We start from the raw sequence: 14940 nt of genomic DNA, 5'->3' as shown, positions 1-14940 counted from the left end.
GCAGCCAAGGATGCGACGCACATTTTATGCTCGCGCCGCGATGCACAGCAGCTGAGGCAATCATCGCATAATAAATGATAAATTATCGTTTAGTTTCCCTCAAAGTGCTCTCGCAAACGATCCTCATTCGTCATCTTGACTTATTTCTTTGTTTCCGGTTACCATATGTAACCGAGACGATTGCCTTCGGCTAATTAACGCCTGACCGATAGGTGGCGCTGACCAATAATGTATTTTCCCTTGTGTTTGTAACTCAAAGGTTTATCCATTTGGCTTTAACCTCTTTCCCTGCACAACATACAACAGTAAATTAAGATAAAATTTGGTACTACATCAGAAACAAACTATAATGCTTACGATGCTTTTAACAAAATACATTATAACATATAATTAGAGCTTCAGTTAGCATCACATGATATAATTGACAGCTCTAGAGCGAATAAGCTTTCTCTTACTCAGCAGAGTGTATATCACAAACGCACATACCTATCGACCGAACAAAAGCACAAAAGCATGTGCACACCGTCTGCGTTTTCGCAACTTCACTGTTTCTATTATCACTGTAAAGCTGCTTTGAAACAATCCTACTGTTGAAAACGCTGTATAAATGAAGGTGACTTGACTTGATATAACACACACCTGTTCTTCTTCAAAAAATCCTTCTTGTGTTTTCATTTTCTTGTATAGATCTCCTCCGGCACAGTACTCTGACACAATGTACAAGTACCCAGATTCTTCATCTTAAAAACAATAAAAAAATAAAACCAATGATGTATTATTATGGAATATCTTCATTTACAAATATAGGAAATTACATATGTATAAACTACCAGTCAGAAGTTTGGAAATTCTCTCATTTCCAAAACATTTTCAGCATCATCATTACTCCAGTCTGCAGTGTCACATGAGTAATAGAGTAATGATAAACTTGATCTTAATGATACTGATAATTCAGCTTGATCACAGGAATAAATTACATGTTATAATATATCCACATATAAAACACTTCTTTGATGCAGTAAAAATATTTCAAAAATATCACTGTATTTTTTATCAAATAAATGAAGCCTTGGTGACACAAAAATCATATTTATTCCAAACTTCTGACCGGTAGTGTATTCCAGCCCGATCTCATCCCAAGGCGTCATATATGCCTTTGGACATTCGTTTCGTCTACATCCAACGCACATGGCACCCTTTAGTGTCAATATGAGACGCAGATAGATATGGGCCAGAAGGCGCCTCTCTAACCCTAACCCCAGACCTAAACCTAACCATAACCGAACAAAGCTCTGTGCGTGTCATATTGACGCTAAAGGGTGCGTTGGATGTAGACGAAATGTCAAAAGTGTCAGTTTATGACGCCCTAGGATGAGAATGTGTTGTGTATTCATATACCTGTATATAAGTCATGTACAAGTAATATTTTACCTTTCAGAATAATCTCTTATACTAAGGTTCAGTTTTTTTGTCATTGATTATTCACTTATTAAACTAATTAAAAGTTTAAGGGCTTCTTGGCAATGGGGAAATGACCTGTTTAACATTCATCCTTCCCTCGCATTATCAGGGTTGTGTCACTTCGGTCTAGTTTGTTCTTGGTTTTGTGACAGAGCGCTGACACTGCTGTAGTTTCTTGTCAGAGCGCCTGGTCATGATCGGAGCGTGGTGTTCGGATTCCGGCACTGATGTCATGTTCAGTATCGGTTCTGTGTCGGGATTCGGGCATTCTTGCTCCGAGTGTTTGTCTCATGAGTATTCGCTCAGTCTCGTGTGTTGTTCTTCTGTCCGTGTGTGTTGTGCTTTCATGACGTGTTTTGTCTTGTGCTGTTGCATGCAGCTTGTGTGTTACACTGACTGTGTGCTTTCATGTTGCAGGGCTCGACATAAGCAATGGCCCGATGGCCCGGGGCCAGTAAAAGAGTATGTCGGGCTAGCTGATTGGCCAGTCACTGGCCCGTGCGGGCCAGTGACTGGGCATCAGCAAAACAAACAGCAATTCGTCACACACAGTGGCGCGAAGAGTGTCAATGTTACTTCAGGTTATTTAATATTCCGGCTGTGAATTATAAGCTCTGCCTCTGATTGAGCTAAAATCAGCCAATCGTCGAGGTAGTTCAGTATTCGCATACTCCGTTGTTGGGCTTGGGGGGCACTTCGTGAATGTGCAAGCCTGCGAGGTGCTAGGGACAGACCGAACGTCAGGACGACATTGTCTACTTATAAGCTCGACCCTCGGAGGCGAATATCAAGAATGGCCTGTGACGGGATGCTATCTGTATCTGAAAGTAAGCGTCTTTCAGATCCACTGAGATAAACCATGCAATCTCACGGGCGAATTTGCGCGAGGATTGGTTGTCAGCAATTTGAACGAGCATTTCATAAGCGCTTCTTCAAACGTCTGAGGTTTAGGATGAGTCTGAGACCACCACCCTTTTTGGGGACGAGAACGTAGCGTCTGTAAAAGCCCGACTCACTCTGCGTTAGAGGAACGGTCTTTATAGCCCCTTTTCCCAGCAGTTTCGCTATTTCGGCGCCAAGTAGATGTGATACTTCGCTTTTTACCGTAGGGGCGGACTGGCCAATGTGGGCCGGCCCACTCGGAAGGCTACACGAATATATTTTAAAAATGACGGAAATCATAATTACATTTATTTTCTACGCAAATGGCTGAGTGAATCGATCGCACGGGCGCGGCCGACAAGGAGTGTGTTTAGTGTGCACATGTGAGTGTATTGCCCTCCCTCCCTGATAATTAGTTTGGTCTACTCCATTGAGTATCTTGAAACACGCCCCCTTTCACGTTTAATTTTACAGCGAGAGAGAGAGAGATATTGATCCGTTACTGCGAATTTATCTGAGCAGATAATTACAAATAATTGTCTATGGATGAAAAGCTGGAAGAAAATAAGCAAGTTTAATATCACATGATAGCCTAATAGTAGCCTATGACATTAGGATTCATGTTAATGCAAAATGTTAATGTCTTGATAGTTTTATATTAATATTGTTGTGTGTCTTAATGTTCTTCTGTTTGTTTCCCTTTGTTTTACAAATATTATCTAATATGTGTTGTGTTATTTAAAATAAATGTTTAAATAGCATTTATTTTTGTATTGTGTAATATTTTTATGCTATAAGTAGGCCTAGTGTTAAAAATTATTCTGCACATTAATGAGCCAATGTGTTATGATGTGGGATGTGGTGGGCTGCTGTGGGTCAGAAAGTCCAGGGCCACTTTTTGGTCTCAGTCCGCCCCTGCCCCAGTCTGCGAGCGAACTGCAGCAAGTAACCTCGTTTTATTATGTTCAGCACTCATTCTTGTTGTGCCAGAAGTGGTTTCCCATGCTTTTCCTTATAGGCTATTTCTTTCAGGGCCAGTAAAAATATAGAAGGGGCCAGCAAAACTCTGATCTACTGGCCCGGGGGGCCAGTGGGAATTTTTTTTTTATGTTGAGCCCTTTTGTGTGAGCTTGTGATTGTTTTTCACATGTTTGTTGTGAGCACATGGCTTGTCATGTGTTTCCAAGCCCCGCCCATCTTGTCACCTGATTATTGGTTAATTAGCCTCACCTGTCCTCGCTTGTTACCTGCCTTGTTTGCTCCCTATTTATTCTCCTTGGCTGAGTCCCAATTTGCATACTATCCGTCCTAAATAGTATTCGAAAGTAGGATTAGTACATCCCAAATCGTAGTATGTTGAAATAAGTGTTCCAAAGATACCCGGATGGTCTACTATTTCCGGTCAGAATCCAAAGTGCAGATTGATTAACACTCTAACGGCTAATATTGCCCATAACCCATCGCGCGCTGGACGAGGATTCGGTTAGGACTACAAACACGAGTGAAAAGTGTTTTAAAAAAAAAAAAACAGACATACGCGTGAGTCCGGCGGTTATGTAGAGAGGTTTAGATAAAGGGGTTTGAGTGATTCATTATCAGTATCTAACCTGACGAAAATATATTTATTCAATGTTGTCCACATTATATTGAATCTGCAGCTTGTGAACTTTTGTAAAGACACGTTTAGCCATTCACTTTTAAATGCATCATTATATTCAAATTCCAAGCACACGAGGAGAGTCTCCGCATGACAGACCCGCGACTGGCAGATGAACGTGCGACTACATTTCTCTCCGAAACGGTAGGAAATTAAATTAGATTGAATGGAGGATTTTAACTGTGACAAGATGATTGACAGGGCAGTTTACCAAAACGCTTTTCATGTTGCCTCACATTCACCCATTCATACACCGACGGCGGTGTCAGCCGTGCACGGCGCCATCCAGCTCGTCGGGAGCAGCTGGGGTTAGATGACTTGCTCATGGACACCTCGACACTTGGTCATGTGGAACCGGGGATTGAACCACCAACCTTCCAGTTTGTAGACAACCTACATGAACCACTAAGCCACTGCCGCCCATTTTAAGGTCAAAATTACTTGTATTTACTGTATACCCCGTACATATTAAAAGTGTACATTACACATTAAAAGTAAATGCACATCATTCATCTTTCCCCATCTTACCCAACATATTCACAGTTAGTTGTTCACACAAAAATTTAAATAAATATCTTTCAGATTGAAGGAACATTGTCATGCTTCTCTTTCTGTAATTTAAACAGACTCACCTTCAAAGGATTCCACGTAACCAACGATATATCCATGGTGCAGATTCTTCAGGATGTTGATTTCATTTTTGGCTGCGTCTAGATTAAAATTCACATTCTGCGAAGAACACGTTTAATCTATGTGATGTTTATCTATATGATCTTATTAATATGTTCAATCAATCCATCCATCTTTCTAGCATTATTTCCGCTTGTTGCAGGGTTCACTTCACACACACATTTGGGTTTGGCACAGGTTTTATGCCAGAGTTGGGACACAATCACACCCAGGGAGTATCTTGCTGTGAGACGACAGTGCCGTCCATAATTAATATGTTCAATACTTTAATGATTTCTTGATTGTACTTACATCTCTGTACTTGATCTCTTTGACCACAAGGAAACCTTCATCTGGACTCTTCACCAGAAACTCTCTTCCTGAATTCCCTCGTCCAAGTTCCTCTGTTATTGTGTATTCATGTTTTTTTAACACTTCTACAATCAACATTCAAATAGGAAATTACCATTAGCAAAAATAACACTATTTAAATACAAATATTTCTAAAAAAAGAACTATTATTTACAATATATTCAGTAGCTACTGATTACCCTATGTTTATTTATTATCATGTTTTACATTATTTAATACATTAATTGAATACTAATACTAATTAGCATAAAATATTAATGTGTTGAGGTTGCATTTCTTGGTGTGCAATGTTCAATATAACAAAATATTATATAAATGAAAGTACCATTTAATTTACAAAATGTTATATAAATGTGTAATATTATATAAATATTTATATACATTTTATGTGAATAAATATCAGAAGGTAGGTAATGAATTGAGCTGGTTGCTGAGAGAAGTCTTGGTTTTTACTATATCACAGCTAACGCCCGTTTCACACATACTCCGTATGCAGTGCGTTTGCGGTGCGTATTTTTTCCCGCACCCATGTTAAGAAGTTAGAGCTTTCACATTACACGCGGATGCGGTCCGGCGACCCGTTCCAGGAGCGGTGCGTATACAGCAGTGCGGCAATCGTTTCCGCACCGAGTCTATTTCTGCTGTGCTGCACGCGCTGAATTAAAGTGACAGCGCATGGTTCGTGGTCAAAATGAACACACATTGACATGAAAATGTAGTAATTTAATTATAAAAGGATTTAATTACAACCCCAAATCAGAAAAAGTTGGGACACTGTACAAATTGTGAGTAAAAAAGGAATGGAATAATTTACAAATCTCATAAACTTATATTTTATTCACAATAGAATATAGATAACATATCAAATGTTGAAAGTGAGACATTTTGAAATGTCATGCCAAATATTGGCTCATTTTTTTATTCTTTTTTTTTTAAACAGGGACCATGTAAAATATACATTAACCTTAAAAAGGAGAGATGCCTTTTACAAGGTTGTAGCACTTGTGCTAATTTTCACCTGTAGTCCCTGGGCAGGCTGATGTCAACAATCTTACAAAAAAAAAAAATTTAATTAAATGAAATACACATGTTAATAATACATTTATCCCAAAAACAGCACAACAATGATCACACCCTTCATTCATTCCACAACATTTACAAATTCAATCTCACATACATATCAATTACAATACATTATGTAAACATGTTTGTTTTAAAAGAAGCCATTTTTTGCCCCGATGTGAAAATGTAAAAATTTACACATGTGGTCAGCTCTGTTGGCAATTAATTTAAAATTTTGGATTTCATGAGAGCTACACATTCCAAAAAAGTTGGGACAGGTAGCAATAAGAGGCCGGAAAAGTTAAATGTGCATATAAGGAATAGCTGGAGGACCAATGTGCAACATATTAGGTCAATTGGCAACATGATTGGGTATAAAAAGAGCCTCTCAGAGTGGCAGTGTCTCTCAGAAGTCAAGATGGGCAGAGGATCACCAATTCCCCCAATGCTGCGGCGAAAAATAGTGGAGCAATATCAGAAAGGAGTTTCTCAGAGAAAAATTGCAAAGAGTTTGAAGTTATCATCATCTACAGTGCATAATATCATCCAAAGATTCTGAGAATCTGGAACAATCTCTGTGCGTAAGGGTCAAGGCCGGATAACCATACTGGATGCCTGTGATCTTCGGGTCCTTAGACGGCACTGCATCACATACAGGAATGCTACTGTAATGGAAATCACAACATGGCTCAGGAATACTTCCAGAAAACATTGTCGGTGAACAGACACAATCCACCGTGCCATTCACCGTTGCCGGCTAAAACTCTATGGGTCAAAAAAGAAGCCTTATCTAAACAGGATCCAGAAGCGCAGGCATTTTCTCTGGGTCAAGGCTCATTTACAATGGACTGTGGCAAAGTGGAAAACTGTTCTGTGTCAGACGAATCAAAATTTGAAGTTCTTTTTGGAAAACTGGGACACCATGTCATCCAGACTAAAGAGGACAAGGACAACGCAAGTTGTTATCAGCGCTCATTTCAGAAGCCTGCATCTCTGATGGTATGGGGTTGCATGAGTGCATGTGGCATGGGCAGCTTACACATCTGGAAAGGCACCATCAATGCTGAAAGGTATATCCAAGTTCTACAACAACATATACTCCCATTCAAGGCAAGGCAAGGCAAGTTTATTTATATAGCACATTTCATACACAGTGGTAATTCAAAGTGCTTTACATAGAAGAAATAAAAATAATCAAAAGAAATAAGAATAATTAAAACCGTGTCTGAGATGGAAGTGATTGAGCAGGTTTGCGGTGCCACTGGACCTACAATCCAGGGACGTCCTCTGCTGGGGTGGTGTCTCACACCAGTATTGCCCACTGGGCCCCCACAGAGCACGTTTCACTTTTGCTGTTTTAAACAAACAGCGAACCTCTATACTCTCCATAGTATAGATAATCTTCACTCGCCTCGTCGGAGTGAAGCTCTTTTTTTTATTTGATTTGATTTATTTATGGATTAACAAACATACATAATCCAAAGGATAACATGTTAAAGTGTAAACACTTATTTCCAACATGGTCCTTGGTGATAAAACACAAAGACAAAAACATTTACACAAATCATTTCAACAACATCCTAAAATCAAAAAATCATAAACCACATAAATTAATTAATCTATGCTAGTTAAAAAGATCAGCCACTCTACTCCATAAAAGGGCCTTAACCTGACATCTAAAAGTCCCTCTGGTATTTACCATTTTGAGGGAAATTGGCAAATTATTCCACAGCATGATACCAGTATAAAAAAAAGAAGAACTTCCAGCTGCATTGTTGACTCTGGGTACTCTACAAGAACGGACACTGGCCGTTTATATTGGAGTGTAAATATTTGGGAGCAGAACCATTTATGACATTATACATATGATTCAGCTTTAACTGCTCCACTCTAACCTGTACTGGCAATAGTCCTACTCTTTTAAAAGCATCTCTGCCAATATGAGTCCTAGGGGGTGCATTTAACAGATAGTGGATAACATTATTTTGCATCACTTGCAGTCTGTTTTTAAGTTTAACTGATAATCCACAGTACCAAGCTGAGCATGCATAATCGAAATGACATTGAATTAACGATACAACCAGTAATTTCTTGATAGAAAAATCTAAAAGCCTTGTTCTGCGATATAAAAATTTCAATTTACCTGCACACTTGGATAGTATTTTGTCAGCAATAGATGAACAGGTTAATGACTGGTCTAATGTTAACCCCAAGTATGTAACACTTTTCTGAGACACTATTTCAGTGCCATTACATTCGATCTTAAGCAATTTTACTTTAGACAACTTCTTTTTTGTTCCAAATAAAATGGACTCAGTTTTTCCCAGATGTAGTGAAAGCCTGTTGTCTATAAGCCACTTGCTGACACTATTTAATTCGTTACCCAGTGTCTTCTCAATCTTGCTGATGTCATCCCCAGAGACCAACAATGCAGAATCATCAGCATATAAAAGCAGCTTACATTTCACAGCAGCTGGCATGTCATTAATATAAACAAAAAATAAAAGAGGGCCAAGGATTGAACCTTGAGGAACCCCACAAGTAATATCTCGAGAATCTGATATGGTCCCCTCAACATCACAAAATTGAGTTCTTCCAGTGAGGTAAGAGGTGAACCATTTCACAGCAGTATTTCTGAAGCCTATACTTTGCAGCTTTGATAATACAATTGTATGATTTACAGTATCAAAGGCTTTTTGTAAATCAAGAAGAATCATACCCACATACTTTCCCTCATCAAAGTTTTGTCGAATATAATCACATAAATGAATAAGACAGGTTTCAGTCGAATATGCTGCTCTAAATCCAGACTGCAGTTCATACAGCAGATTATGTTTGACAAGGTAATCTTCCACCTGCTCATACACAAGACGCTCAAACACCTTTGATATGGCTGTCAGAATTGATACAGGCCTATAATTACTAACATCTGATCTACTATTTTTCTTAAAAAGGGGGACTACCCGGGCCTTTTTCATATCACATGGAAAGATACCCTGACTTAAAGACAAATTTATTATATGGGTGTCGGTGAGCACCCTAGAAATTACATTGGCACTATCGCGCAAAAATCTGGCAAAAAATCTTTGTTAATTGACAAAGTGGATAGACACAATCTCACCCTTTCCTCTGAGACAGGATCAATTTCAAAAACATCAGGAGTGACATGTTTATTTTTATTAAAGGAGTTTACAAATGATGGGCCATATCTACCTGACACCTTAGGCAGATTATCGACCAAACTGGCAGCAACTGTTGTAAAAAAAGTATTAAAAACGCAAGCAACCTGCTGTTTGTTAGAAATCATTTTATCCTCAATAACTAACCCAATATTTCCAGTCTTAGATTTTGATTTTCCTTTGACGGCTATATCAGTGAGAACTTTCCATAGCTTTTTAGGCTGATGTGAATTTGCCGTAATAGCATCAGCATAAAATTCAGACTTTGTTTTCTGTACCTTGTAACTAGCCTGATTACTAAAATATATATATTTATCATAATCACAAGACAAAGTTGACCTCTTAAACTTTCTGAACCATTTATCCCGTTAATTAATTCATTGATAATTAATTAATTAATAATTAATTCTGGTTTCCTTCATTGGTGCAACAGTATCAAGCGTTTCTAAAAAGTGCTGTTTAAACAAAAAACAGGCCCCATCAACATCATTGCTTCTTAAAACATCTGACCAATCCCTCCTAGAAAGCATTTCTTTAAATTCCTCGGCTGTATAATGTTTTGTACATCTGTATCTAATTGAACTATGGCTACCAGTCTTCAATAGTGATTTAGATATTTTACGAGTGCAAAAGCAATAGCAATAGCAATAGGTGACACTATGATCACTCAAAGCAATATCAAGGATGCCTGACAATGTTGTTTTCGTCAATGATGACGATAACGCAATTATTTCGTTGACACACCTTTTTTTTATGACGATAATGTTACGATGACTAGCTAAAAATGGCTCTAAGGTGACTAAAACATGACGAGACGTTTTCGAGTTTACGTTGACGAGACGAGACGGAACGAAAATTATTATAAGTCTGACGTTCACAATGCATGTCATTTCTGCTGTTTTGAGCTAAAAAAAAGTATCAGCAATGCCACGTTCTAATCGTTGTTATACGATCAATAATGAAAAAAATCCCATAATGTACGATAATTTCAGAATTGCCCGCAAATTAGTTAAAATCTCCCGGAATCTAGATCGAGCGAGCAAGAGCGCGCATGTGTAGCGCACGCACAGCAGAGAGAGGGAGCGAGAGACCTTGCGTGTGTGTGTAGTGTGCGTGTGTGCCTCACGAAGCGCGTAAGGACCCAACCAATCGAATTATTCAGAAAGTCTAGTTTATTATGCAAAGGTTTTAAGGTGAATTGCAACACTTGCTGCAACCTGTCAAACCTAAGCCCATTTCCAATACTTTTTAACCTAAATTAATTTATTAAAGACTACTTTTTTTTTCTTTCTTTTTTTTACTAAAATTGACTAAAACCTTTTTGCGTTTTCGTCGACTAAAACTTGACTAAAACTATCAAGTTTATAAATGACTAAAATGTGACTAAAACTAAAAACTCTCGCGGACTAAATATTAAAGACTAAAACGCGGACTCTCCTTGCTTTGAGTGAACCCTTGGTATTTCTAGTTGATGTGATCCTAATGATCTGAGTGATCTGTTGGGTTTATATTCAGTGAGCATATCTGCAATGTATTTAGGTCCTAGGCCATTAAATTATTTATATACCAGTAATAATACTTTAAAATCAATATGTGACTGGAAGCCAGTGTAAAGACCTGAGGACTGGTGTGATGTGTTCATATGTTCTGGTTCTGCTCAGGATCCTGGCGGCAGCGTTCTGTATGAGCTGCAACTGTCTTATGGTCTTTTTGGGAAAGCCAGTAAGGAGTCCATTACAATAATCCACCCTGCTGGTGATGAAAGCATGCACAAGTTTTTATAAGTCTTGACTGGAAACAAAGCATCTAATTCTTGCAATATTTTTCAGATGATAGTATGCTGATTTAGTTATTGATTTGACATGACTACTGAAGCTAAGGTCTGACTCGAGACACACCAAGATTCCTGACTTGATGTTTAGTTGTTTGACCTCTAGAGTGAAGGTATGCATTCACCTTGAGAACTTCATCTTTGTTTCCAAACGCAATAACTTCAGTTTTGTCTTTGTTTAACCCTCTGGGGTCGGCAAACACGCGGGCGCGTTTTGCTCGGTTTTTTTTTACATAGCAGCAAAATAGACCTAAAATACTCTGTCAGTTTTGGTCATACAGCCTTAAGAAATATGAAAAAATAAGCTGTTAAATGTCTACTTTTTTATGTGTCCACTTACAATCGAAATAAAACATTGTGCTTTTTTAATATAAAGAAAATAAACAGGGAGTGCTTTATGCCTCTCCGTCTCCGTGAACTTTTTTTCTGAAGCACGTCTGTAAACTTAAACAAAACTCAGCGAATACTATTCACTCAGACACTCAGACAAAATTCAGAATTGCCCGCAAATTAGTTCAAAAATCTCCCGAAATCTAGATCGAGCAAGCAAGAGCGCGCATGTGTAGCGCGCGCACAGAAGAGAAAGGGAGCGAGAGACCTTGCGTGTGTGTGTTAGTGTGCGTGTGTGCCTCACGAAGCGCATGTAAGGACCTATTTTTTTACAGTCTATGGTAAGGACCCAACCAAGCAAATTATTCATAATTTTGAGCTTCTGGTACGATACTTGGACATTTCCAATCTGGCAACACTGGCGCTGGATAACATAACATCATTTTTATTTTTTCTGCTACCGTTAAACTGGAGCACCCTAGCGCGTTATTTAACTCAAAGAAACGCATCCTATATGAGATTAATCAGATATATTCAAAATAAACATAATATTACAAATTATTTCTGCAGAAAATGACGCGAATGCACACGTGAATTTGAACTAAGTTACGCGTCCTTCATTCAGAATGATCATGTTGTGGACGCGCTCTTCCTGGAGCAATGCGACACGGCAACTAAACTCAAATAATGCACAATGTTTTATTACAATATTGTTCTCTTTATAATGTTATGTAATATGACAGTCCAGCAAATAGTCATTATTAGTCGTGCAGTGCCGTTTGAGCCGCGCGCGCTGAAGCTGATCACGCGCACTACAGCGTTCATTCAAGGGACGCATCCAATATAAGATAAATCAGATATAGAGAGGCATACGCAAAATAAACACAACATTACAACATACATTTGCACAAAACAAAAGGCTGCGAATGAACAATCAAACTTAGTCATAATGAAGGTGTAAAATGGTCCCAAACAAAACGTGCTTGCTGTGTTTCGCGGTTGAGCAGCGCACGCGCATTAACCTGCTTAATCAATGATCGAGAAGTTGTATCGATTAAATGTATTATCGACAATTAATCGATCGTCAATTAATCGTTGACATCCCTAGTTTAAACATTTGATATGTCATCTATGTTGAATTCTGAATAAAATATTGAAATTTGAAACTTCCACATCATTGCATTCTGTTTTTATTCACAATTTGTACAGTGTCCCAACTTTTTCTGATTTGGGGTTATAAATAAAATGTAGTAATTTCACTATGAATGCATTTAATTAAATACTACTATTTTTCACAGTCATCTTTTTACTTTGAGACCAGGGTAAAGCAAGGAAAACTACAATTTACTTCAACAAGGACATAATGAACAACACTCGTCTCATTCGTGGAGGTGGAAAAACAAGTTCTTTGTGACATGCAAGATTTATAAAGATTTAAATTATGCAAAAGAAAAAGGTATGAGTCCGCTGTTTTTGTCAATTTTAAGTTTTAATTTAAAATGTTTGCGATTTTAATATACAAGTATGGTTAAATATGTTACCACTTGCTTAGGCCTACTTAATATATAATCTATATAGAAGTAATGCATTGAATAATACTGTTGTGAACTTTTTCTTCTTCAAGCAAACCAGGAGACTTTGGAATCGCGTTCAAACAGAAGTTATTCTTTATTTAGTAGCTGCAGTTCGTCCAAAAACAGTCTAACTCAAAACAGCATACATTGCCGCCTATATACATTCCAAGGGGGAGGGATTTTACATAAAAGAGGAGATTCTGAACAAAGCATGTCAATGATGTAGCCTACCTGAGTCAAATCTCTTACAGAGATTTCCTGATCTCATCAGCATAACAGTGATCATTGATACTAATCCAATCAGCCTGACTAATCAACGACCGGGCCAGGGGCTCCAAGAGCCATTAAGACAAATAGTGTGAGTAAATGTGTTTGTGGTACAGCCGCGGATCAGTTGTGCACTGCAAACGCACGCAGCATATGTGAAAGCACTTTAGCGCGTGCTGCTCCTGTACCGCATACGCACCGCAACACGCACCGCATATGCACTGCACACGGAGTATGTGTGAAACGGGCGTAAGAAAGGCCAGTAAGACTCAGTTTAGATGCAAATCACAAAAGACCCTCACAGTCATTGTTATCAGAGTTTGACTAATGATACTCACCTGCTCTTTCTGTTGCTCTGCTGTCATTTAGATTTGTTTGTGCTGTTATGAAAAAGGACAAGAGGTTCAGATTCAGTAATTAAAGAAACAAAACATTGCAGCACATTCAACATTCAATGCACACGTGGACATTTTTCGGTCAGTTTAGCAACAAAGTCGACTCAGATTATTGGATGGCACAAGGTGATTGTAAAAATGAGCAGTTTATTCAGTAATTTCAGTTGTGTTCTTCTCAGTGCTCAGTCAGACTTCAAGCAGCAACAATTCAACTTCATCATTCCATGGTGTTAAAAACCTTGAGATGGAGACATTTCCTTATCTCTAACTTATTTTTGAAGGCAATAAATGTGTTTGTGTTCCAGTAGATGGCAGCAATATTCCACTAAACTATGGAACGCTTCACGTTTTCGCCATGAATGAAACTGAGAAATGTAGATCTTCTTTAATGTGAATTCTACATAAAATGATGCTACTTTACATAAACCCGACATGGCTCTGTGCGTTCGCCGGCTGCTTTGAAAACAAATGCACATGACCGGAGGGAGAAGATCGGGGGAGACGACGTGTTGTCAAATATCTATTCCGGAGCTGTAGGGGGAGCTCTATAGAGAAACAGGCGAGAATACAGTGAAGAAACTGCATAGTGCTGCTTTACGTTTGTGCAATATATTTGTACATGTGTTTTTAAATGTTTGATTCATGCTCATTATTCTTTGATCGTGACCTCAATACTTTTGACGGGATATTGATCCCATATTTAAGAATATATAGGATAAAAAGACACACCCACGAAATGTATTTAAACAGTAAGTTAAAAAACAATTATGTTGCCAGTAGTTTACTGTACAAGTGAGTTTTGTGGGTCACCATCGGGCTGACAAACCAACAACAGTTTTTTTTAGGTAATATGTAATGTAATTTCATATTTTTGGTATCAGATTACACAAAATTGATATCGAATAAATAGTATTGTTCAGGAAACGGTATCAGTCAGGGTATCGATATAGAAAAAAAATGTACGATACCCAGCCCTGATTACCAGGGATTTTAAAGGATGTTTTTTCTCAAAATTGACTTTGCTGACTCTATGAACTTCAGTGTGTAGCGCTGCCATTTTTTATGTCAGATTCCAACAAATCATTTTGATGAAAAAACTCAAAATGAATCGCAATGCATCAAATAAATTTTGCACTTGAATTGTATGAATCAATCGATATTTAGATGCACACACACATGACTAAATGTAATATTAATTTCCCTTTAAACATGATTGTTTTCAAATAGATTTAAAAGCTGTTAACACAAAACTGATGTTGAT

The 14940-nt window shown here is 38.1% G+C and overlaps 1 protein-coding gene across 11 annotated transcripts in view; it reads right to left on the bottom strand.

Annotated features, from left to right (window-relative positions):
- The window catches only part of LOC306992993 (uncharacterized protein), a 134569-nt gene that overhangs the window by 110896 nt on the left and 8733 nt on the right, over nt 1-14940 (bottom strand). For all 11 annotated transcript variants that reach the window (XM_079602356.1, XM_079602365.1, XM_079602362.1 and 8 more), the window contains 4 exons: nt 13623-13664; nt 4982-5106; nt 4633-4729; nt 640-740 (listed from right to left, as the gene is read on the bottom strand). In XM_079602356.1, the coding sequence (XP_079458482.1) occupies nt 640-740; nt 4633-4729; nt 4982-5106; nt 13623-13664 (365 nt within the window). The remainder of the gene's footprint in view (nt 1-639; nt 741-4632; nt 4730-4981; nt 5107-13622; nt 13665-14940) is intronic.

Source organism: Phoxinus phoxinus (assembly GCF_949152265.1).
Source record: "Phoxinus phoxinus genome assembly, chromosome: 2".
Classification (NCBI taxonomy): Eukaryota; Metazoa; Chordata; class Actinopteri; order Cypriniformes; family Leuciscidae; genus Phoxinus; species Phoxinus phoxinus.
Note: the sequence above shows the minus strand (reverse complement) of the source record. Positions and strands in the feature narration are given on the sequence as shown.